Source organism: Galeopterus variegatus, unplaced genomic scaffold (assembly GCF_000696425.1).
Source record: "Galeopterus variegatus unplaced genomic scaffold, G_variegatus-3.0.2 Scaffold1, whole genome shotgun sequence".
NCBI classification, from domain to species: Eukaryota; Metazoa; Chordata; class Mammalia; order Dermoptera; family Cynocephalidae; genus Galeopterus; species Galeopterus variegatus.
The window spans coordinates 2,174,441-2,200,436 of record NW_007726112.1 but is presented as its reverse complement, the minus strand read 5'-3'; the positions used below and the strand labels follow the sequence as shown (position 1 = coordinate 2,200,436).

General features: G+C 34.5%; 1 protein-coding gene across 7 annotated transcripts in view; it reads left to right on the top strand.

Moving 5' to 3' along the window:
• Window positions 1-25,996, top strand: part of SLC4A10 (solute carrier family 4, sodium bicarbonate transporter, member 10) — a 356,167-nt gene that overhangs the window by 117,612 nt on the left and 212,559 nt on the right. For all 7 annotated transcript variants that reach the window (XM_008590142.1, XM_008587567.1, XM_008588852.1 and 4 more), the window contains exon 2: window positions 17,606-17,687. In XM_008590142.1, the coding sequence (XP_008588364.1) occupies window positions 17,606-17,687 (82 nt within the window). The remainder of the gene's footprint in view (window positions 1-17,605; window positions 17,688-25,996) is intronic.

Below are 25,996 nucleotides of genomic sequence, written 5' to 3'. Positions count from 1 at the left end.
AACCTATGAAGTAGTGGTGGCTGATGTTTAGACAGTGGTTGCTGTGGTGGAGGCTGTCACTGCCCACTTGTTCTGTACCGCTGTCAGAATTTTATTATGAATTATGGCTCAATAGTATTCCACTGTGTGTATATACCATTTTTAAAAAATCCATTCATCTGTTGTTGGACACTTAGTTTGATTCCATATGTTTTCTATTGCAAATTGCATTGCAATAAACATGGGAATGCAGATATCTCTTTGACACAAATGATTTTATTTCCTTTGGGTATATACCCAGTAGTGGATTTCTGGATCAAATGTTAATTCTATTTTTAATTTTTTGAGTAACCTCCATACTGTTTTCTATAGTGGTTGTTCTAGTTTGCAGTCCTACTAACAGCCTGCAAGTGTTCCTTTTTCTCCACATCCTCGCCAACACTTGTTTTCTTTTGTCTTTTTGATAATAGTCATTCTAACTGGAGGGAGGTGGTACCTAATTGTTTTGATTTGCATTTCTCTGATGTTTAGTGACATTGAGCATTTTTCATAAGCTTGTTGAACATTTCTTCTTTTCGGGAATGTCTATTAAGTTCTTTTTCCCATTTCTTAATTGGGTTATTATTATTATTATTTTTGCTGTTGAGTCGTTTAAGTTCCTTACATAGTGTAGATATTAACTCCTTGTCTGGTGTACAGTTTGCAAATATTTTCTCCCGTTCTGTAGGTTGCCTCTTCACTCTGTTAACAGTTTCGTTGGATATGCAAAAGCTTCTTAGTTTGATGTAGTCTCATTTGTCTATTTTTGCTTTCATTGCTTATGTTTTTGAAGGCTTATTTAAAAAATCCTTTCCCAGATCCATGTTGTGGAGAGTTTCCTCTATGTTTTCTTTTAGTAGTTTCATAGTTTCATGTTTTACATTTAAGGGTTTAATCCATTTTGAGTTAATTTTTGTATATGGTAAGAAGTAAAGAAGAGAGGAAAATAACTCATTCTTCACTGTTAAAATTTAAACATTTACTTGGCAAAGAGGATACTTAGGACTAACTGTAATTGTTATCTTGAAATATTTAAAATATCATCAAATAGAAGAAGAAATTAGTTATACTGCTACAGAATGGGAAAAAAATAAAACAAAATGGGTTGAAATCATTTGGAGTCAGATTTTGATCTCATTCATTCACTCATTTATTCACTCACTTGCTCACAAAATGATCTATCATCTACCTACCTACCTATCTATCCATCTATCATCTTTCTGTCTTCATTGTGATAAATCCTGAGAATACAAAGGTGGTCTTACAATCTAACAATATCCCTAAACATTATAACTTTCCACAAATGCAGTGGTCTTCCTTGTGCTCACTTCCTTGTCAGCTCTCTATTACTGGTTTTGTTCAAGCAAAGATCAGATTATGTTGTGGATTTTGAGACATTGGACCAGAAGACCTCTAAGATCATGTCTGGAAAACGTAAAAATGGAATTTCCCATTAGAAATATGGGAACAGCTAATGTCAGCAAAATTGAACCAGAACCACATCTCAAGGCCTACTTTTGTTTTTCATTGATTGTCTATTGCACTATTGAACCTGATTTTAATCCATATTCATAACAACTGGCAAAGAACCGTGGAAGTTGCCACATGAAAAACATCTGGCATTATTTTTATTTCTCTTCAGCATTTTGATGTATACTATTTGCAGTTAGGTAACAATAATGGGATCCTAAATCCAATAACAGTTGATGAATCGTGAAGATGTAAATTTCTAGTCATTTAATAAATGTTACATGAATTGAAATTGTGTTTTAATTAGTTTCCTTGTTTGATCAAACCAACAATGACTTCCATGAAAATGAAAAGTGTTGTTTTTCTTTTGAAAACATTTTTGAGTGCCTGGCACATCGTAGGTATTCTATGAATAAATGTTGATGCGTGAGTTTGCCAATAATTAAATAAGAACCTCTTTTTAAACATAGCAAGGCAGTTGAGTTTAACTGACTTCATGGGTCTGATGCACCACTGATCTTTTGAATATTTTCTTCTATTTCTTATATGCTCATTAAAATGTTATGTTTGGTGGATAAAAAACTTTTGTGATGCTGCTAAAGCCATGCTTAGAAGAAAATTTATACCTTAAAATCCATATGTATTAGTCCATTTCTGTTGCTTGTAACAAAATACACAGAACTGGGCATTTTATAAAGAAAGCAAATTTATTGCTTCAGAGGCTGGGAAGTCCAAAGTCCAAGGAGCACATCTGGTAGTGGTGACAGTGAGCCCTCATATTGCAAAATGGTAGAAGCAGAGACAGCAGCAGACTAACCTCCTCATTCACTCTCTTTTTAAAGCCCTCAGAACCATGCCCATGACCACCATTTTAATCCATTCATTATGGCACAGTCCTAGGATCTAATTACCTCTTCAAGGTCCCACTTTTCAATTACCATAATAGGATTTCCCATCCTCAACAGTTACAGTGAGGATTAAGTTGTGGAGAAATGTTCAACTCAAGGCACCACATATTATAAGATAAATAGCAATAGACACATGTTATTTAGTGTCACTGAGAATGTAAATTTAAAAAGTAAGTTAGAAGAATTAGAACTAGTTATATCTAAGAAGGAAGAATTGTGGAGACAGGTTTCTTTATAGCAACCCTGTAGAGCTAATTTGGCTTTTAAATTTATGTACCTATATAATTGTGACAAATATGAAGATAGAAAAATAAGGCAGAAATGGATATTTATAGTTTTAATTTAAATTAAATACAGTTTAACTTATTATGTAGAAAGTTAATTTTAGTGAATAGGAGTCAAGAGATCTAATATGGCAGATGGAGTGAATCAGGCCTATAAATTTGTTTCTTTTATAATCTGTGTGGTTTTTAATGGGTTACATACTTAGCCCATTCAAGTATACAGGGTTTAAAATTTGCATCTTGTTTTTAAATTGTTTACTCTTTCTGGACTGTGTTCCTGTAAAAATTCCTTGAAAATAGTCCTTAATCAAAATTAGACATACAAGTATACAAAATCAATAGAGCCGACAGTAATCAAAAAGTTATCCATATTTTCTAGTTTCTTATTTATTTATTATTGTTTATATTTAAGGTATACAACATGATGTTTTGATATACATATATGCAATGAGATGATTAATACAGTCAAGCAAATTAACATATTCACGTACCCATCACCTGGCATAGTTACCTTGTTTATTTTTTGGTGGTCAGAGCACCTAAAATCTATTCTCTCAGTATATTTTTGATTGGTTTATTTGTCTCTCAGCTGTTGAGTTGTTTGAGTTCCTTATATATTTTGGATATTAATTCCATATCAGAATAATGGTTTGTAAATATTTTCTCCCACTCTGAAGGTTACATTTTCATTTTGCTTGTTCTTTACTGTACAGATGATGTGTCCTTCTTAAATGATAGCTTAGCTGGGTATACACTTTTGGATTAATAACAGTTTTTTCTCAGTATCTTAAAGATGTTACCTTACTGGCATCTGGCTTCTACTTCTGTAAGTTTGTGATGGAGTTTGGATGTGTTGTCCCCTCCAAAATTCATGTGGAGATTTGATCCCCAATGTGGCAGTGTTGGAAACTGATTGAGTCATGGGGTCGTATCCCTCATGAACGGATTAATGCTCTCGCTGGGGGAGGAGGGGTAGTGAGTGAGTTCCCTCTCTATTAGTTCCTGCCAGAGCTGATTGTTTAAAGGACGCTGGTACCTTCTCTCTCTCTCTTGCTTCCTCTCGCCATGTGATCTGCTTGTACCCGCCGGCTGCCTGCCACTTTCCGCCATGAGTAGAAGCAGCCTGAGGCCCGTGTCAGATGTAGCTGTCCCAGAATCATAAGCCAAATAAACCTCTTTCCTTTATAAATTACCCAGTCTCAGGTATTTCTGTTATAGCAACACAAAATGGACTAAAACATTTTGTAATTCCTTTGTAGGTAATTTTCCCCCTTCTTGCACTAAAAATGTGTTATTCCACAGTTTCACATGATATGTGTAGGTGTGAATTTTCTTTTAATTATCCTGTTCATGATTCATTGTGATTCTGAGAATCTGAGAATTCATGTCTTTTATCAATTTTGGAAATTTTTCACCTATTATTTTAAGGTAGTACTTCTCTCTCACTCTCTCCCTAGTCTTATTTTCTAGAACTCCAGTTAGGTATACGTTAGACTTTCTCATATTATCCTCCATCTTTTTAATTCTTTCTTTTGTATTTTTTGTATTTTTGTCATTCTGTGTTATGTTCTGTGTAATTTCTTGAGACCTTTTTCCTGATTCCCTAATTCTTATATCATCTATTCAGTTAACTGTTTTACCCATCCATGGAGTTTTTAATCTTAAGAATTATACAGATAGACATGCACACGTAATTTCTCAAAGTCTACTTTTTACACATCAGGATTTCCAATCCTATCCCAGGTTTTGGGAGAAGTTTTTCTTTCAGGCATTAGGACTATAAAGAGAACCAAATCAGTAGCTTGGTGGTTTACTAGCCTGTCAGCCTTGCTCTGGGGTTCACTCATGTCTTTCATTCTTATTCAGATAACTAGGCTCTTGTCTTGATACTTATGACCAAACTACCCTCTTTGCCCTCTTGCCAGTCTGGCAAAGATTAACTTATCTGTTAAAAATCAGCTTAAGTATCTCTTTTAATGGAGTCTTTACTGGCTTTCTCAGAGAAAAATAATAATCTTTATGGCCGAGTGTAACTCGTATGTATTTCTTTCACAATACTATCGTACTTACATGAACTCTGTGATCTCAGTAGGAACCAGGATTTATTGATTTTTGCGGTCCCAGTAATACAAGTAATAATATTAATAATAAATAACATTTATTGAGAACTTATTATTTTCCAGGCAAATTTATGAACTTTATGTGTCACTCAAGACACAGAGAGATTACATAAAATACCCGAAGTCGCACAGCTAGGAATCCATTAAAATAAGACTTAAGTCCATAAAACTGTTAGCATCTATCTAACACTGCCTCTCTGATACCTCCAGAATGGGAGAATCAGCAGCAGAAGGATAAGTTATACCAGCAAGAACTTGGACTTGGGCACCAAACTCATGGGGGATGTGGCAGATGCTTAGGGAAGGACGAAACAGGACAAATGAAGGAAAGCCTGCAAAATAGAAAGGGCCTTGTCCTAGAGCATTTATGGGCAAGCAACATGAAGACAGCATAAGGCAACAATAAGGAAATCTAGCACCAGTTAATATCTCGTTCTGGGTACAAAACTGAGTTCACAGGCAGAATTAAGGCTCCAGAAGGACTCTTAAGAACAAGTCAGGAATCAAATCCAGAATTAAAAGCAAATGAACCCAGTAGAAAAATAAAGCAGGTATCACTACCCTTTAAATTACTTTGACTAATTAAAAACTGTCCTTAACTTCTCAAGCACCTTTTATCCTTAAGCTATCAGATGTTAGGTCCATTAGGATAGATAGTATTCCTTAGGTCACCATGGCAGACATAAATATAATACTGTATGTTGTAATGAAATTAATCCTGACCCAGAAGTAGCTCCAGCACTGGAAGACTTTTACCCCTGAAACTTTCACCCTGAACTTGACTCCAAACTATTTTATTTCAGCAAACCAGAGTCTCCCTGACCTAAATGTGTGATGCCCCCAGTGGTCTTTCAAGTTTGCAAGGGTGGAGTTTCCCAAGTACATGAGATAAAAAAAACTTTGAGATTTTTATGTGATGATTTATTTCATGCCTTCTTAACACTGTTCCTACAACAGAGGCTTTTACTTCTTATTCTCAGTTCTATTTTTTCTTGTATGTGTAAAGATGAAACAACGCATTTACTTTGCATAAGTAAATGAAACCTAGTTTTGTTGGTATGCCAACTCCCCAATTAGATACTTTAGAAAGAAACTGAAATGCTTCTTTAATAAAAATACACAGAAAAAGACAAAGAGTAATTTATTGGGCTATTTTAGAAGAAACATTTTTCATATTATTTAATTAATATGATATTCTGTATCAGAATAGATACCAGATTTTAAAAACCTAATTTCAAAGTCATGTGCTAATAAAAAGAGCTGGGTTCATTTATTTTATAGAACTATAATATGTTCAGTGAAATTAAAAGTTAGGCTGACTTATGCTTAGGTTTCAGTTTAGCTAGTATTTATTGAAATCCTATGACATGCCAATCTGTGAGCTGATGTTTTCACATATATTGTCCAATTCAAAACAACATAATACAATTGTGCAATGATAATTACTCTGAATTGATCATCACACATTGTATTCATGTATTGAAAAATAACTCTGTACCCCATAAATGTATACGGTCAATATGTTTCAATTACAGAATAAAGTTTTAAAAAAATTAAAATAAAAACAGTTAGAGGTTAAGCAGTTGAGCCTTTTTTATTTATATTGTATTTTAACTTACATGGTAATGAAAAAATGGAATAACTCTAGAGTAAATAATGAATGCATATGTTGAATATTAACATTGAGTCTAAATGTTAATGTTCAATTTTCTTAATTTCATAATTTAAAATAAAAGTAATGAGATGGATAAGAAAACCAAGAAGTTGAAATCCTGCATCTGTTATTTACTGAAACAGTAGTAAAACATTATTAAAATTGAGTATGAAAATAATGTCACATGTGAGATGTTGCAAGTCTGGAAAATACATGTTTTAACATAGTGAAATGAGTAAAATTAACCTTAGCTTTCTATGAAATATTTTAACATTAATGAAAATTGACAAGCTTAGAGTCTTTGGAAATACTAAACACTTAAAAACTAGCTCTTAGGTCATGTTTATAAAATACATGTATCCATATATTTCTACAACCCCTTAAGTTGGTGTTATAAAATGTTTTATTCATATTAGCCAAAGTACTAAGCCATGGATTGAGAGAAGCTATATATTCCTCAAGTTATGGGAGCTCTTCTTTGAAAGTGTTCCATACTTATAATTTATTAGTTACTCTTGTTCACTTCCTTTTACACATCTAGAAGTTTATTCTAGACCCTCTATTTCATTTCTGACAGAAATTAAGCATTTTTGAGTTAATCATGCTGTTAAGAGTTCTTTGATCAACTGGAGTCTCTTTCCCACCATTTTTACTCTATCCTTTGTTTGGCAGTATTTTTTGATAGATATTTCTTAGTCAAATGCATGTATGTAGTTGCCATTTTGATTCCATGTCCATTTACACAAAATTTGAGGTCATGGACTTTTATTAAAATAAATCTGACTCATATGTAAAGGTCAGTGTCACAGCAGGAAACAGATGGACACTTAGAAGGGGTGATAAAAAGAGTTAACCGAAGGGACTACTTATAAAGGTGTGGGCAGGATAAAGGGAAATCAACTAGAGTTAGTGAAATGCTAGGGACTTGGAACAGTGGAAATCTGTTACTACTGGTACCTAGGACTATAAGAGCAAGGTGTGGGAGCAGTTAATGCAAACTGGCACAAGCTATAGCTCTAAAAGAGTCATATGACAAAAGCTTTGGTAGCTGATAGAGGAAAGCTGCCATTGCCAGACTATGGCCAAACAGGGACCATGTCCTTCTCCTCCCCTCTTCCAGTCCTCTGCCATTATATCTCATTGGTTGAACTCAATAGGAAGCTAGAAGGCAAGGAACCTGGTGATGCAGTCCATAAAGACAGAGCACGATGGAGAGGAGTGGAGAGTGGATTTGTAAGAGTGGAAAATATACAGCACACAATATTATCCTAATACCTAATAAAAAGGCAGAAAAGATGGTTGTTTTTAAAAAATTGATGTAATAAATGATGCAGGTGGATATAACCTTATAGAGGAGAATTTGGAACATCTAGCAAATTCATCTGATCTTTGACAATTCTAGGAATCTATCTCAAAAAATAAACTGGCAAAAATACAAAATGATATTTGTACAATGATATTCATTGCCAATAATTGTAATAGTAAAAGAATGAAGGCAATCCCAATGTCCATCAATAGGTAACTGGTTGAATAAACTATGGTACATTCATACAATGGAGTATTATGCAGCTATAAAAATGAATAAAAATAATTTCTGTATACTTATGTAAATAATTTCCAGGACATATTGCTAAGTAAAAAAAGCAAAGTACAGAAAATTGTTTCTTGGATGCTATGTTATGCTTAAGAAAGGGAGTTATATGAATATGTAAACATATTTGCTTATATTACCAGTCGTAATGAAGGAAAGATAAACCAAAAACCAATAAAAACAGGGTTCTATAAAGAGAGGAAAGCACAGGGAAGAGGGGCAGGGATGGAAATAGTTCCAGAGAAGGAAGAATTCCAAATTGAAAATGACCTGCTTTGTTTTCTGTTAATCCATCCTAGAATACAAAGAAAATTACTAAAAGGATTATATAATGGACATGTAAAAATTTGAATTTTTCTACTCATGGCATTACCATTAGATTTTATTTTGCAAAACTGGAAAAATTATATTTCATTGAAGACTGGACAAGAATTGTGGCAAATCAAAACAATGTATTCTTTACATATTTATAGAGAGCTTAATGATATTCACAAACAATTCTAGAAAAAAATGTTAATTGTTTTTGTCTGAACAGTTCAACAATTAAATATGCTGGCCCATATTAGTTGTTTTTCTGGGAGAGAATGCACTGGTTCAAGGACACTTCAAATGAGAGAGCTGAGCTAGAAAGCTCTTTTTTCTGCTATTACTCTCTAAGATTTGTAAATAGTAACTAACTATTAGTAAAAAATAACAACAACAGCAACAACTCTTCCCTTTAAAAGATTATTTTGGAGGTGGAGATGTTCCTAAATTACATTTTTATACATTTGGATTCCAAACACAAATGTCTTACTGTTTAGAAGTCATCAAATTGCAGAAAATCAGAGTGCTTTTGGCATCTGCCAAGTACATGAAGTTTGCCTTTAAAATGGATGAATACAGATTCTGTGTGGTTATAAGCAGGGTTTAACTGGAGCAAGGATGTAGATAATACTCTTTGCTCTTACTTGAGAAGGCATGGGAGATATGTACTTCAGTGGAATTAGGAAGAGTAAACCATTACTTTTTTGATGAAAGAGGAAAAAAGTCAAAATAATTCAGCAAAAGATATATGATTTATGCAATTATAAATCATATGTTTCTAAACTTAACATGACTGAAACGTGAAAAATTGAAAAATATTACCTTGAAAAGTAACAAATCATTATTTGTTCATTTGGTTAGAAGCCTATGTAGTTGGACTTAAGATGTGATTTCTATGTGGATTAGTTACTATTTCTCTGTTCCACGGCCACAGTCTATACCAATGTTTTTCAAATTGCAGGTCATAACCCATTATTAAATCCTGAAAAAAATTTAATGGAAAGTGATTAGTATTTTTAAATGAAATAGAAAATATTTTGAATAGGATGGAAAATATCAGAGTGCTTTGTTTATAGTAAGGGTAAGTATCAATTTCTGAAACTCGTTTTGGTTACGTATATATGAATATGTGACTATGTTGTGATATATAAAATGTATTTCTCACTAGGAGTCATGCCTCCCAAATTTTTAAAACATTTTCCTCTACTACTTACTGGAATCAATCATCTTATAAACGTTCCCCCCAAGATATAGCAAGGGTAAATTTTATTGAGGGGCAGTGTAATGTATTTGCATTATCTTCCCTACAAAGTGCTACAGTTTGTTCCTAAATGAGTAAATAACGTGGAAATTAGGGTGCATTAATGTTTCTGATACTCAACAAATCTAAAGCAAGTAACAGTACAAAATTAAGTTAAAATTTATCTTACTAACATATCTTACTACCAGACTACCACGAAGTCTGGTACCCAGTGCTGTATGCCCCTCTGTGTTCCCTTAATCATAGCCCATGTTTACTTGCTCTTGGCAAAAACAAGGACTGGAAATGCTCTATTAAAAAATCTTGAATAAGGGGCCGGCCCTGTGGCTCACTCGGGAGAGTGCGGTGCTGATAACACCAAGGCCCCGGGTTCGGATCCCATCTTTAAAAAAAAAAAACAAAATCTTGAATAATATTGAAATAATCTTTAAAAAAAAAAAACAAAATCTTGAATAATATTGAAATAATCTTTAAAAAAAAAAAACAAAATCTTGAATAATATTGAAATAATCTTTAAAAAAAAAAAACAAAATCTTGAATAATATTGAAATAATCTTTAAAAAAAAAAAAAAAATCTTGAATAATATTGAAATAATTTTTTTAATCATAACCAAAGTAGAGAACTTCCAATACAAGTAATCACATTAATTTATATCTTGAGAATTTTCAGCCTAAAAGATCATACATTTGATGGTTTTATGGAACATCTAGTGAGTATTTAAAAAGCATAATGTATAAGAAGCTTCACAATGAGACACACTGAATTATATTCATTTTCTAGCTTCTAGTTATTTTCTCTTTCAAAGAAACATTAAAATCAAGTCATTTCTACTTGCAACTTGTATAGCAATTAAGTATCAACTATTTTCAAAATTTAGATGCCACTTCTACTTCTGCTACAAATTTTACTTTACCTCAATTTCTTTCCATTAGCTATTCAAGAGAATTATCTTTATTTGAGGGCAGCACATACTTTATATGAAAAAAGGAGAAGAGCCATTTTGGATAATTGAAAATGGTTGAAAATTGATTGAGTCCTTGAAATAAAAATTAAATGTTTTATTGTATAGGAAAAACATCTTCTTATCTTCCATATAAAACTTTTCCTTTTGCAATTGTTTTTAAGAGACTGCCATTGTAACAAATAGTGAAATAGCACTCCTTCTGACCTTTGAACATGGACACATGACTAAGGTTTTGACATTCGGCCTAACAACTTCTCAGAAGGCAGAGATATATTTCAAAGTGACATATTTTTGCATCTGTCTTGTACAGATGATACATTTGATTTGTAAATCTATCAATAACAGCTGTAAATAGACTGAAACTTGCATTTGTCTGGTTCAGGAAAATTATGTAAATTCTGTCTTTATATTTTTTATTGCTTTTATTGCTCAAACTGACAGGTTTTTAAACTTTGCCAAAGAGCAGCAATGGCCTCTGAATCCTATGCTCATTTTAATTTATTCTCTAATTTTCTCTCATTTATACTGTATATTTCTTAGACTCAGATTTCAGACACTTTGCTCTGACCTGTTTCAGCACGTCAGAAAGACACAGGACCTTAGGCTAAAAAACATGTCCTTCCACTGACATGTATATTTTGCTGTGTGAAGCACATGAGAGCTGGTCTTCCTAGGTTGCAATATATCTATCATAATTTACCTGAAAGTACTGATTTGTAAAACATGGAGTCCAAATCTTTGTTTTTTTTCAGGGACTAGGGAGTAATTAACCATTTTTATTTTATTTGTTTATTTATTGGTTATGAATATTCATGAGATACAAAGCTGATTGTCACCCCTCGTGCCAAAAATGTGAAGGCCAGATTCATACTGGCAGCATGCCCATTACCACAAATTGTGTTTGTAGCCCGTGTCCCCCACCCAATTAACCCAACCTGCCTCCCCCTCCTTTTTGCCCCCTCCACTCCATTTTATATCCCAAGGTATGTTCTCTCCATTTGTAAGTCCAAACTGTGGTCTTTCCTTCCTTCCTTCTTTCTCTCTTAGCTCCCACTTATGAGTGAGTACATGTGGTATTGATTTCTCTGTGCTTTGCTAATTTCACTCAACATAAGTTTCTCCATGCTCATCGGTGTTGCTGCAAATGGGAGAATTTCATTCTTTTTTATGGCAGTGTAGTATTCCATGGTGTATGTATACCACAATTTCCTTTTCCAATCATCCATCGATGGACATTTAGGTTGGTTCCATGTCTTGGCTATTGTAAACAGAGCTGCAACAAAAATGGGAATGCAGGTATCCCTTTGACATGATGATTTCCATTCCTCTGGGTATATATACCGAAGTGGGATTGCTGGATCATATGGAAGATCTATCTGTAGTTGTTTGAGAAACCTCCATACTGTTTTCTACAGTGGCTGTACTAATTTACACTCCGATCAATAGTGCAGGAGCATTCCCTTCTCACCACACCCTTGCCAGCATGTGCTATTCACTATCTTTTTTAATATAGCCAATCTAACTGGGGTGAGGTGGTATCTCAGTGTAGTTTTAATTTGCATTTCCCTGATGACTAGTGATGTTGAGCATTTTTTCATGTACCTGTTGGCCATTTGTATGTCTTCCTTTGAAAAATGTCTATTCAGCTCCTTTGCCCATATTTTAATTGGGTCATTTGTCTTTTTACTGTGTAATTGCTTGAGTTTTTTGTATATTATGGATATTAATCCCTTGTCAGATGCATAGTTAGCAAAAATTTTCTCCCACTCTGTAGGTTGTCATTTCACTCTGTTGATTGTTTCCTTTCCTGTGCAGAAGCTTTTTAGTTTGATATAGTCCCATTTGTTGATGAGAGTGTGAGTGGGCATCCTTGTCTCATTCCTGATCTTAAGGGAAAGGCACTCAGTTTTTCCCCATTCGGAATGATAATGGTGGTGGGCTTGTCATAAATGGCTTTTATTGTGTTGAGATACTTTCCTTATATACCTAATTTGCTGAGAGTCTTTATTATAAAGCAATGTTGAATTTTGTCAAATGCTTTTTCAGCATCTATTGAGATAATCATATGGCCTTTGTTTTGTTGATGTGATGTATCATATTTATTGACTTTTGTATGTTGAACTATCCTTGCATCCCTGGAATGAATCCCACTTGATCATGGTGTATAATTTTTTTTAATGTGTTGCTGTATTTTGGTTGCTAATATTTTGTTGAGGATTTTTGCATCTGTGTTCATCAATGATATTGGCTTGCAATTTTCTTTTTTTGTTGTGTCTTTATCAGGTTTTGGTATCAGAGTTATGTTGGCATCATAGAACGAGTTTGGGAGAGTAGCTTCTGTTTCAATTTTTTGGGATACTTTGAGGAGAATTGGTATTAACTCCTCTTTAAAAGTTTGATAAAATTCAGCTGTAAAGCCATCCAGACCTGGACTTTTCTTCATTGGAAGATTGCTGATTACTGCTTCAACCTTGTTGCTTGTTATTGGTCTGTTCAGGTTTTCTATCTCTTCTTGGTTCAGTCTGGGTAGTTTGTATGTGTCTAGAAACTTACCCGTATCTTCTAGATTTTAATATTTGTTGTCATACACTTGTTTATAACAGTCTCTAATGATTCTTTGTATTTCTGTGGTATCAGTTGTAATGTTTCCCTTTTCATTTCTGATTTTTGTTATTTGGGTCTTCTCTCTTTTTTTTTTTTTTGTTAACTTAGCTAATGGTTCGTCTATTTTATTTATCTTCTTGAAAAACCAACTTGTTGTTAATCTTTTCTATTGTTTTTGGGTCTCTATTTCATTTAGTTCTCCTCTGATCTTAATTATTTTTTTCCATCTACTACCTTTAGGTTTGGATTGTTGCTGTTTTTCAAGTTCTGTGAGGCATAGCATTAGGTTGTTTATTTGAAGTCTTTCTGTTCTTTTGATGTAAGCATTTATTGCAATAAATTTGCCTTTCAGTACTGCTTTTGTAGTATCCCACAGGTTTTGGTATGATGTATCTTTATTTTCATTGGTTTCAAGAAAGTTTTGATTTCCTGTTTAATTTCTTCTTGGACCCATAGGTCATTCAGGAGCCTATTGTTTAGTTTCCATGTATTTGTATATTTTCCAGAGTTTTGCTTATTATTAATTTCCAGTTTTAGTCCTGTAGTCCAAATCTTATCAAGATCATGTTGAGGAATTAAAAAGCATTTATATATGTAAATAATTCAGGACTTTTTGCAGACATGAGAATTTTAAAACTTTATTTGCTGTAAAACAGAATGTGTGTGAGGTACAGTTTTCCCTTCTTAGACATCTGACTATAATATCTGTTTCGTGTTTTAACACTGCTTTCATTTCATCCTTATAAATAGGAAAACAGTTAACTATGTAACTTCTACCTCATTTAGCAGGCTAGTATCTAAATTCTATGAAGACATTCCTAAGACATTAATAGCTAATCAGAAAAGCTCATTGGAAACACATGTTAATGTCTAGGAATGGTGCAACTTGCTATACTCTGCTCTTACAGGGGTTTTAACTGTCTTTAATGCTTTACCTAAACGAAATAGAAAGTATTGTGGTATTTTTTTTCTTAGAATCCTTTGCATTGGCCATCTCAAATTAGAGCACCTGGGAATAGTTGTCTATTCTGATTATCATTAAAAAGGTACTAATAATGTCAACTAAAATATTCTCCAAAGGAATTTGAAAGTTTTATTCCTCACTATGGCTCAATTCCTTCATGTACTCTACTACTCTATTTGAAGATGTCACCTTTCGGTTTGCCCAATAAACAAAGCCACCTAATAGAAGCTTCCTCACCTACCCTTTCTCTTTGTTTCTTCAGAACATCTCTGACTGTATAACAACCCTCCCAATCATCTTTCCAAATCTCAGAAAAGATTCCCTATTTCTAATGCTAGTCGCTAAGTGCTTAGATCAGTGTCATATTCTTTCCTGGCTTCTGGGCCAGGGGGATTTTTCATTTACTTCTTCCCTAGCATCTCAGTTCTCCTCTGTAATGGCACATTACCTTTAACCTTCAAACATACAAAGGTCTAACTGACTTGAAAAGAAAAACACTAATCTAATTTTGAAGACTCCTCTAATTATAACCTGCGTATCTTTCAATTATTCATTCTGGAACTGGGGAAATAACCATAGGATGTGTTCAAGACCCCAGTGGACCTATGGTGAGATGGACTAACTCCATTAATTATCTGATATCCACGAGCCTTTACTCTGACTGGTGGGTCGTAGTCTGCCGGGATTAGTGTCAGTTCAAAGCCAATGTCCAGTAATCTCCCAAAAGTCTGATTATTTCCTTTTCCTCAAGGACTTTTTTGTCCTTTTTTGTCCCTTTTTTGCACAGCCACCCTGGGAAAAGGCAATAGATCCCCTTGGGGAAGGCTGTGTGAAAGACAATAAATTTTTGGCAGTGTAGCAGTGTCCTTTCTCAAGTGGACCTGGCCTTTCCTTCATTCAAGGGATTCTGGATTTGTAAATTGGCTCAAGTATGGGAATTAGTTGACCATGACTCTCTGTTTTGATAGTTGAAGTTAGACTTCTGTTCACTTGACCTAAAACTTTTTTGCTTATACAGATAAAATAAGAATTTAGTAGACTGCCCATCTATTTCACTTCTAGGGACACCTTGATCAACCAGGCAACACCATAGGTCTATGTGAGTAAGACTATCCTGATTACTGTTCTTTTTTTTTTTTTTTGTCTTTTTTCGTGACCAGTAAGGGGATCACAACCCTTGGTGTGGTATAAGCGCACCAGCCATTCCTACATAGGATCCGAACCCGCGGCGGGAGCATTGCTGCGCTCCCAGCGCTGCACTCTCCCAAGTGCGCCACGGGCTCAGCCCCTGCTTACTGTTTTAACTCTGCTGTCCATATGGTAACCACACCAATCTTGTCTGCCAATTAAGTGCTATCACTTGGCCCCTGCTCCCCTTGGATCTAATTACCTCCTTGCATTTAAGGATCCCAGTTTGAGGAGAGGATAGAATTTTCCATTTTAATTCCTGACCTACAGAGAAGAAAGACCACAAAGTTCTTCAAGAATACTGGGGTTTCCTTCACAAGTTTATTTCACACAGCCATCAAGTAGGGTGTGTCCTCTGAACCTTCCTGGCATGGGTGAGCAGGCCTTTTATGATATATCCGCTTTAACATTTCAATCTCCCTAAGCTTTTGGACACTTTCCTCTCCATTATACCAAGGCATCTCTGACATTTCACCTTCATTTAATGTAGACCATCTTTTGGTCCATGTTTTACCCAACCAACCAAACTCTTAAAGCCCTTTCTATCTCGGAGCTACAGCATTGAATTTGGAATCTCTGCTTAGTGAGCCCATATCAATAAATTCAGCCTATACTTCCTTTATATTCCTTCCACCATTATCCCACACCTTTAATATCCATTCCCCAGATTTTTGTCTGTATAAATTGGAAAAATCTTGCAGTTATTTTGGAGTATAGCTAAACTCCTCATGATCCACATTTTTACCTTACCTTTCATGGCCTGCTGGGGCTTAAGTCTGTTTATAGGTCTAGAAGCAAAAAGGGGTGGTGGGAGTGGGTCCTGAGAAGAATTAGCAGTGTCTTTCAGGGCATGATCTATGTCCTCTCTCCCCATCTCTTCACCATAGATTACCTCATTATTTTCATTTGTCAGGATTGACTTTGGTATTTTCCTTATATGTTCCCCCTGTCAGGTTTACCAATGATCATGTAGTCCAAGTACAACAACATTGGAAGATAATTTTACATGATTTTTAAAAATCTATGTGTAGCTTCACACTATTGATTCTTCTTTTATTTCTTTTCTCCTTACTCTAATTCTTCATGTATCCTGTTTACAAGAATTACCCAAGATTGAGACATTGCCCTATTTTTTCTCCCTCTTTCTCTGTTCTGTTCATAACTCTTATTTTCAGTACTACAAATTATGGCACTTAGTCAAAGATTGTTTTCTTAATGAAAGAAAAACAGGTCCCCAATGTTTGATGTTCCAGTATAGTTGATGGATAGAAATAAAGATGAGTTTTTTTCTTCTTCTTCAGTATACTCTTTGGCTTTCAAAGAAAACAACAAAAATCTTTTTTTTTTTCTAACAGTCATATACTAGAATAAACTTAGAAACAGATCTTGGAAACTTCAATCATCTTTAGTCTATTTTTTCATTTCTCCTTTTGTGCTCAGTGTTCACTTTTAAGGCAATATTTACATAGGTGTTTACAACCAGATAAAAGTTGGAAATAGCTTATATCTCACTTAATTCAGTGTTTTGAATTTTGTCCATTCCCACATGGTAAAAATGGATTATAATTAACCCTCCCCTTATTGTTTTATTGAGTACCAAATTAGTGAGTATATTGTTTTGAGTACGTGTGCAATGTTCAAGGGACGTAGTCTCTGCCCAGCCATTCTAAAAAGGTAAAAAATATATAGAACTTAAGTGAAGGTGTAATGCACATGATCATAATTTTCTATGTAGTTTGAACAAAATGCTTTATACTGAAGCAAAGTAATTAGATTTGTCATTTATCTAATAATTGCTACTAATTGCTTTCAAGGGATTAGATCCCTCCAACCCCATTTTTAATGTCAGTGAAATTATTTCACCCTACCACAGCATTAGTGGTGTTAATACTAATGATTTTTATATTTTCCTTGTATAGTTCAAAATGTCATCTTGTTAATAAGAATTCTTTATTGGGGATAAAAATGCATGTTACTATGTTGACAGGATAACTGGTTATTTTCTGTTTTTCATCTCACTAACAAAAGATGCTAACTGGAATGTTTGACTGCCTTTGATATCATGGAAAAATGAAAGAATATTCTTTCTCTGAATATGTGGTCAAATTCATTTTAGATTCCTTTTTAAATCAATACTTAATAATCAAATAGACTACTCATGCACAAGTAGATTTAAACTGAATTAAACTCCTAATATTAGATATTATTGTTTTATTTTTTGAAATTAAGATAATATGAATGTTATTTAATCTTCTTTCACCCCATTCCACAGAGAAATGATGAAGAGGCCATTGTGGATAGAGGTGGAACTCGTTCTATTCTCAAAACACACTTTGAGAAAGAAGATTTAGAAGGTAAGACATTCTTTTTCTTGGGATAGCTATTGTGTGCTTTCCAAATGTATTTCACGTTGTAGAGAATTGCAAAAGTTAGCATCAAAGTAATTGTGGTGCAATGATGAAGGGTAAATATGATTATTTTTGTGTGGTCTGGAATGCCAATAGGCAGACCTGCAAACAAAGAGAAGTGTTTATTCATCCAGCATACTTAACATATATAACATTGTACATATTCCGGGCACTGTGTTGTGCGCCAGTCTTTCAATAATCCTTTCTTCAAGGAATTACAATCAATTGAGGAATAAAAAGAAAACATGATGACACATTAGCATATCAAGTGTTGTGTGAAAGGTGAATATAGGGTAGGAGGGACATCTAACTTAACCTGTGTTGTCAGAGTAGGCTGTCACAGGAAAAGAATTAAGAACAATTGACGTTCTAGTTTTTCTCATATATGTATGTATGTATATATGAGGGAGGTAGTGGCACCATTTACATGTGGTCTTGTCAATAGGAAAAAGGACAGATATTCAACAGGGAGGTAGTATGGTCTAGTGGTTAACTCTACAGGCTCTGGAATCATTAGTTCAAATACCAGTTCTGCTCCTTATTCGTTGTAGAATCTTCTGCCAGCCAGTTAACTTCTTTGTACCTCAGTTTTCTCAACTAAGAGTAGCAATGGAATATATTTCCTAAGGTTTTTATGAGAATTAAGGGAAAAGTACTTTGAATGGTACCTGGCATGAGAGTTACAGAAATACTGACAATTGTTACATCACAATTTAATGTACCCACAATGTTAGCTCATTTTTTTTTTTAACAATAAATTGTTACTAGTGAGATTCAAGGTATATAATATTAGTCATCTTTTGATTGAAAAGTGAAACCCAGGTGATCTTAAGTACAAATAATTAGAGACATCTCTTAATAACCCACTGAGCTGAGAAGAGCTTTTTCACTTTAAGCATTGTAATGTAACCATTTAGATTACAATTAAATTTATTGTTCTTGGATCTTACCTTTAGCTACAACAGTTATATAACAGGAGAGTTAATATAATATTTAGAAACAACTTTCAACAACTATACCTTCTGTTCCTGACATTTTGTTTGGTGCACAGAAAATACTCAGGTGCAAGGTTATATTTATTGGGTGGGCCTAATGATTTGTTGTGCTATCCACATTCATTACCTAAATTGAAGGGAGCAAAAACTTGAAAAATCTAAGCTGGTAATGAAGAATATAAAAGTAACTTCTCTTTGGATTTGAAATATCATTGTATTACATTTTTTTCAACTGCATATTTACCTTTCTATTCATGTCATGCCCTGATGAGCTATGCTTATATTCACTAAAAACACACCAAAAAACCTAACAAAGCAAGAAGTTAGCCTAGAAATATACAGATGCTCCTCAACTCATGACGGGGGTTATAATCTGATAAACCCATCTTAAGGTGAAAATACCAAAAGTCGGAAATGCATTTAATACACCTAACCTACAGAACATCATAGTGTATTTTAGCCTTGCCTACCTTAAATGTACTGGAACCATTACATTAGCCTAGAGTTGGGCAAAATCATCTAACCAAAGCCTACTTTATAATAAAGTGTTGAATATCTCATCTAATTTATAGAATACCGTACTGAAGGTCAAAAATAGAATGGTTGTGTGGATTCTTGAAATAGTTTCTACTGAAAGCATATCACTTTTGCACCATCATTAAAGTCAAAAAATCTTTTTTTTTCGGGCCCGTACCGGGGACCGGCAATGGGATCGCAACCCTCGGTGTTGCGCGTGCACCGCGCTCAGCCAGTGAGCGGGAACCGGTCTCCACATGGGATCCGAACCCTCGGCGGGAGTGCCGCCCGCGCTCCCAAGCGGAGCACTCTCCAGTGCACCACCGGGCCGGCCCAAAAAATTTTTAAGTCAAACTATCTTAAGTTGTGGACCATCTGTATTTAATTCTGGGGAAAAGCCATTTTGGGTTTAAAGATTGTGATGGATAATCCACACATATTACTGATAATTAGGAGCTAATAATTTATAAACAATTACAGTAAAATACTGAATGGCCCTTTTGGATGAAAAATACATAATACAAAAATAAGATTTACTAAGGTAATTTTAATTATTGTGTCTACGTATATTACATACATTTTCTTTTGTTGGGCATGGCTAGGGAATACACATGTTAGTGTACAATGTTTATTAAAAGAGATTTCTGGTTGGTAGAACACAAATGGATCAGCCAGATTTTGTTCTGTTTACTGTTGTCTACAGTGCATGTTTTAACCCCAGAAGCTAATAATTGTGGCTAAGTCATTGGTAACAGTATATTTTAGCATTTTGAAGGAAAATAGGAAAACCCTCACTTTTATTGATTTTCTAATGTATGTTCTCTCCCCAGCCCATACTAAATAGCCATATAAATTTGTGTACATTTAAGGATGCTGTGAAGGGTCCTATTGTGATGCACACAAAAACTTGTAGATCGATTAGTGGTTCTGGATTGATCACCCAGAATTAGAAAATAATGCAGGGGTGATGTGATGGATGTCATGATTCAGGAAGAATCAATTGGCAGCATCATATAAAATGAGAAAGTAGGAAAGCACCAGTGAGAAAGGTAACATTACTGAGAATAAGGGTGTTGGTAATTCCTCCATTCAAGTAATTAAAGGAAAAGTAAAGAACTACACTTTTTCCCCCCTTAAATGGATTAATTTATTTGATTTTTAATTGAATAAACAATATTTTTTTAATAAATGGATAACTAAACCCATAGAAATAGAAAACAAAAAAATTAAGAAATCCAGACCATGTATATTTCAGTCCTCTTGTATGTTGTTGCTATGAAAGTCCTTTGAGGCTAGTTTTCAGCATCTGGAAAAGTCCTTATAGGAAGAAGAGGCTGTAAAAAAATCTTAAACCAAGATGACCAAGGAACTGGGTGACAGCTGGCCCTCTATATGCTGAGAGTTTTCTGAGCACACTGTAGAGCACAGAAAAATTCCAGATTCTGTAGGAATTGAGCATCAAATATGTCCTTAATGACTTTTTTCAGATTTCTGATAAGATGAATTTCTTTTCTTTTTTTAATTTTATCATTACACAATGTAAACATTTTTATTTTTGTGTCCCTTTACCAATTTTTCCCTAATCTCTCTTCCTCTATCCCTTTCCCATGTCTTGTGTCCTCAGTTCCATTCTCTAATTTTGAGATTTCAAGGAACTATTGTGATTGTTGTGTCTTTCTTTTTTTCCAGCTTGCACTTATGAGAGAGGACAAGCAGTATTTCTCTTTCTGTATCTGGTTTATTTCACTTACCATAAGTTTCTCTAAGTTCCTCCATGTTGCTGCAAATTGCAATATTTTATTCCTTTTTATGGCAGAGTATTATTCCATTATGCATATATACCACATTTTCCTTATCCAGTTGACAGTTAATGGACATTTAGGTTGTTTCCAACTCTTACTATTTTAAATAGAACTGCAATAAACATGGGAGTGCAGGTATCTCTTCTATATGATGATTTCTATTTCTTTGGGTATACACCCAGTAGTGGGATTGCTGAATCATGGCAATTCTATCTGTAGTTTGAGGAATCTCCATACTGTTTTCCATAATGGTTGTACTAACTTACAGTCTCACCAACAGTGCTGGAGGGTTCCTCCTTCTCCACATCCATGCCAGCATTTGTTATTCTCAATCTTTTTGATAGTAGCCAGTCTAGCTGTGGTGAGACAATATCTTAATGTGGTTTTGATTTGCATTTCCCTGATGCTGAGTGATGTTGAACATTTTTTGTGTATGTGTTATGTCTGTCTGTTGGCCATTTGTATATCTTCCTTTGAGAAATGCCTATTCAGCTTCTTTGCCCATGTTTTTAATTGGGTTACTCTTTTTTACTGTTAAGTTGTTTGAGTTCCTTGTATATTCTGGATATTAATCCCATGTCAGATGCATAGTTTACAAATATTTTGAACCATTCTATAGGCTTTTTGCCTGTTAACTGTTTATTTTGCTGTGCAGAAGGTTTTTAGCTGATATAATCCCATTTGTTTGTTGTTCCTTTTTTACCTGTCATTTTGGGATCTTGTGCATAAAGACTTTGCCCAGTCCTACTTCCTGAAGTGTTTCCCCTATGTTTTTTTGTAGCAGGTTTATAGTTTTGGGTCTTATATATGTCTTTAATCCATTTAAGTTGATTATGGTATATGGTGAGAGGTACAGGTCTAGTTTTATTTTTCTATATATGGATGTCCAGTTTTCACAGCACCATTTATTGAAGAGGCTGTCCATTCCCCAGTGCATGTTTCTGTTGCCCTTGTCAAAATCAGTTGCCTGTAAGCATGTAGGTTGATTTCTGGGTTCTGTATTCTGTTCCATTGGTCTGAGTGTCTGTTTTTATGCCAGTACCATGCTGTTTTGGTTACTATAGCTTTGTAGTATAATTTAAAGTCACATAGTGTTATGCCTCTGGCTTTATTTTGCTCAGAATTGCTTTGGCTATTTGAGGTCCTTTGTCGTTCCATATGAATGTTAGGATGTTTTTTCTATTTCTGTGAAGAATGTCATTGGCATTTGGAGGGGGATTGCATTGAATCTGTAGATCGCTTTGGGTAGTATTGACATTTTCACAATGTTAATTCTTTGAATCCAAGGACATGGAATGTTTTTCCATCTTTTTGTGTCTTCTTTAATTTCTTTCAGTAGTGTTTTGTAGCTCTCATTGTAGAAGTCTTTCACCTCCTTGGTTAAATTGATTCCTAGGTATTTCATTTTTTGGGTGACTATTGTAAATGGGTTTGCTTTTTTGATGACTTTTTCTGCTAGTTTGTTATTGGAGTATTGAAAAAGCTACTGATTTTTACATGTTGACTTTCTATCCTGAAACTTTACTGACATTGTTTATCAGCTCTAAGATTTTTTTGTAGAGTCTTTAGGTTTTTCTATATATAGGATCATGTCATCTGCAAGCAGGGACAGTTTAACTTAGTCTTTTGCAATCTGGATATTCTTTATCTCTTTCCCTTGGCTGTTTGCTCTAGCTAGTACTTCCAACACTATGGTAAATAGGAGTTGTGAGAGTGGGCATCCTTTTCTTGTTCATGTTCTCAAGAGGAAATCTTTCTGCTTTTCCCCATTCCAGATGATATTGGTGGTGGGTTTGTCACATATGACTTTTATTGTGTTTAGATACTTTCCTTCTAATTTGCTGAGAGCCTGTATAATGAAGGTACATTGAATTTTGTCAAATGCTTTTTTTCTGCATCTATGGAGATAATTATATGGTTTTTCTCCTTGATTTTGTTGATGTAGTATATCACATTTATTGATTCGTGTATGTTGAACCATCCTTGCATCCTTTGGATGAATCCCACTTGTTCATCGTATATAATTTTTTTAATGTGTTGCTGTATTCTGATTGCTAGTATTTTGTTGAAAGTTTTTGCATCTATATTCATCAGAGATATTGGCCTGTAGTTTTTTTTGTTGCATTTTTGTCTGGTTTTGGTATCAGGGTGATGCTGGCCTCATAGAGTGAGTTTGGGAGTAAGGCCTCTGTTTCAATTTGTTTGGAATAGTTTAAGAGAATTGGTATTAATTACTCTTTAAAGGTCTAGTAGAATTCAGCAGCAAAGCCATCTGGTCCTGGGCTTTTCTTTGTTGGCTGATTACTGTTTCAATCTTGTTGCTTGTTATTGGTCTGTTCAGGTTTTCTATTTGTTCTTGGTTCAGTGTTGGTAGTCTGTATGTGTCCAAAAATTTATCCATTTCCTCCATGTTTTCAAATTTGTTGGCATATAGTTGTTTATAATAGTCTGTAATGATTCTTTGTGTTTCTGAGGTATTAGTTGTAATGTCACCTTTTTCATTTCTTTTTTTTTTTTTTTCCTTTTTTGTCTTTTTTACTGACTGGTAATGGGATTGCAACCCTCGCTGTCGCGCCCGCACCGTGCTCAGCCAGTGAGCGGGAACCGGTCTCCACATGGGATCCAAACCCTCGGCGTGAGCGCCGCACTCTCCAGTGCGCCACCGGGCCGGCCCACCTTTTTCATTTCTGATTATTGTTATTTAGATCTTCTCTCTTCTTTTTTTAGTTAGCCTACCTAATGGCTTGTCTATTTTGTTTATCTTCTCAAAGAAACCAACTTTCTGTTTCTTTGATCTCTTGTATCATTTTTGGGGTCTCTATTTCATTTAGTTTTGCTCTGTCTTAATTATTTCTTTCTGTGTGCTAATTTTGATATTAGATTGCAGTATTCCTCTTTTTAAGAGCTTCTTTAGTAATGTAGATAATATACAATAATTATTTTAAATAAAATAGATTTGGAAATCACTATTGTAGACAAATATATTTATAAATATAAACTCTTCTTTCAGTTAAGATTTTAAACTTAAAAATTAGTGTTTGTTAGGATTTGTGTGCATATATTTAGCTAACAGAATTACTGGTATAATTTAACATCCTGAGTACAGCTTGTATAAATGCCAAGTGGTTAAAAATATCTATAAATTCTCAGGTGCAATAAATTTAGTAGAAAATGATCATCTGCTTAATAACAACAGCTTGGTGTAATATATTAGTTAATTTATTCATGTATAGTGTACATACTCATGGATATGTCAAAATATAATTTTCTCCTTCCAAACCTACATTTTTACATATATCTTGTACTATTTTAAACTCTTTTCCTCCTTTTACCTAAAGTCAAGAAAATACAATTTTACTAGTTTTTGTTCACCTATTTTTGTATGTCATGCATTCAGTAAATTCTTGAACTCTATCTCAGTGGTGTCTCTTCTCATCCCCTCCTTTCTATTTCCACTGCCACTGCCCTAGTTCTTTTCCTCTTTTGTATATTGTGTACTGTCTTTCTTACAATCCAGCCTCTTTAATAATGCTACAATGTTCTCTCTAAGCATAGTTATGTTTATTTCTGTAAAACATAGTGAAGAGCATTGAATCCCTATAATTAGACAACCTCAGGATTTCGAATAGAGCAAAAATTGTTGAGGTTAGCTAATTTTTATTTTTGGTCTCCAATGTCAGTGTGCGATTAGCACTATCTAAAATGTAAGATTATAAAAGGAGAAATTCATTAATATTCTTAAGTTTTTTTCTTCTATTTGCCCTTTAGTACATGTGTAGTGGATAGAATTGCCAGTTAAAATACAGGATGCCCAGTTAAATTTGAATTTTGGATAAGCAATGAATAATTTTTAAGTATAGGTATGTCCCATGTAATATTTTTCTTTATTGTTTTTTATTTTCTAAATCTGGAAACCCTAGTAGTGGATGTTATAGTGAGTCATAACTATCTTCCTGTAAGGAATGAGGCACTTATTTCTTCGTTTGCCAGTGGTGCTGCCTGCTGATGGCTCACACCTGAATTCCTCTTCAGGAATTACCTTCAGCTGAAGGGATCTGCTTTTTGTCTATGGGAGGCGTCTCCCCTATGGCATACTAAATTCAATGAATGAACAATAAGGAGTACAAAATGTTACCACCCTTGCCTCATCTTGGGATGACTCTTAAGGGCTGTCTGAGCTTCATAGTTGCCTGTGAAATCTACTGAGGCCTCTATTGCAACTGCACCGTAATTTAACTTCTCCCTGTAGTAAATTCTGCTCAACATAAATCCTCACAGGTGTTATTGCTGATAGCTATATTCAACAAACTCCCTGAATACAAATCTCTATCTCAGAGTGTTTTCTGGGGAACCCAATCCTCCACTGATCATTTCCCAGGTCCCTGAATAGTACCAATAGACATACTTGGTAGTTGACAGGACCCTCACATTGGTTCTTCAGTCTGTGGGGTTAAGAAATATTGTAGTGGATTAGAGGGCTCTGAAACTACTTGCCTTGGCCATAGTACTAAATACATGTGAGGAGGATTGGCAGAGTTAGTGCCACCTTTAAAGACCTCAAGAATGTACCAGTCTGGCCACAACAAAAATTTGTCAAATTCTAGAGGATAATAATGGACTACTTCTAATTCAATCAAGTGGTAGCACCAATTGCAGCTGCTGCTATATCAGATGTGGAATCTTTGCTAGAGTGGGTTAACATGGCCTCAAGTACATGGTATGCAGCTGTTGACCTGGAAAATGCATTTTTTCCCTATTACTATCAAGAAGGATTATCAGAAGTAGTTAACATTCATGGGGAAGTATAACAGTATACATCTATGGTCTTGCTCCAGAGCTATGTTAACTCTTCTACCTTCTGTCACAATAGAGTCCAAAAGCATTTGGACTGAATGGATGTTATGCAGAAAATCACATTGGTTAACTATATTGATCTATTGAT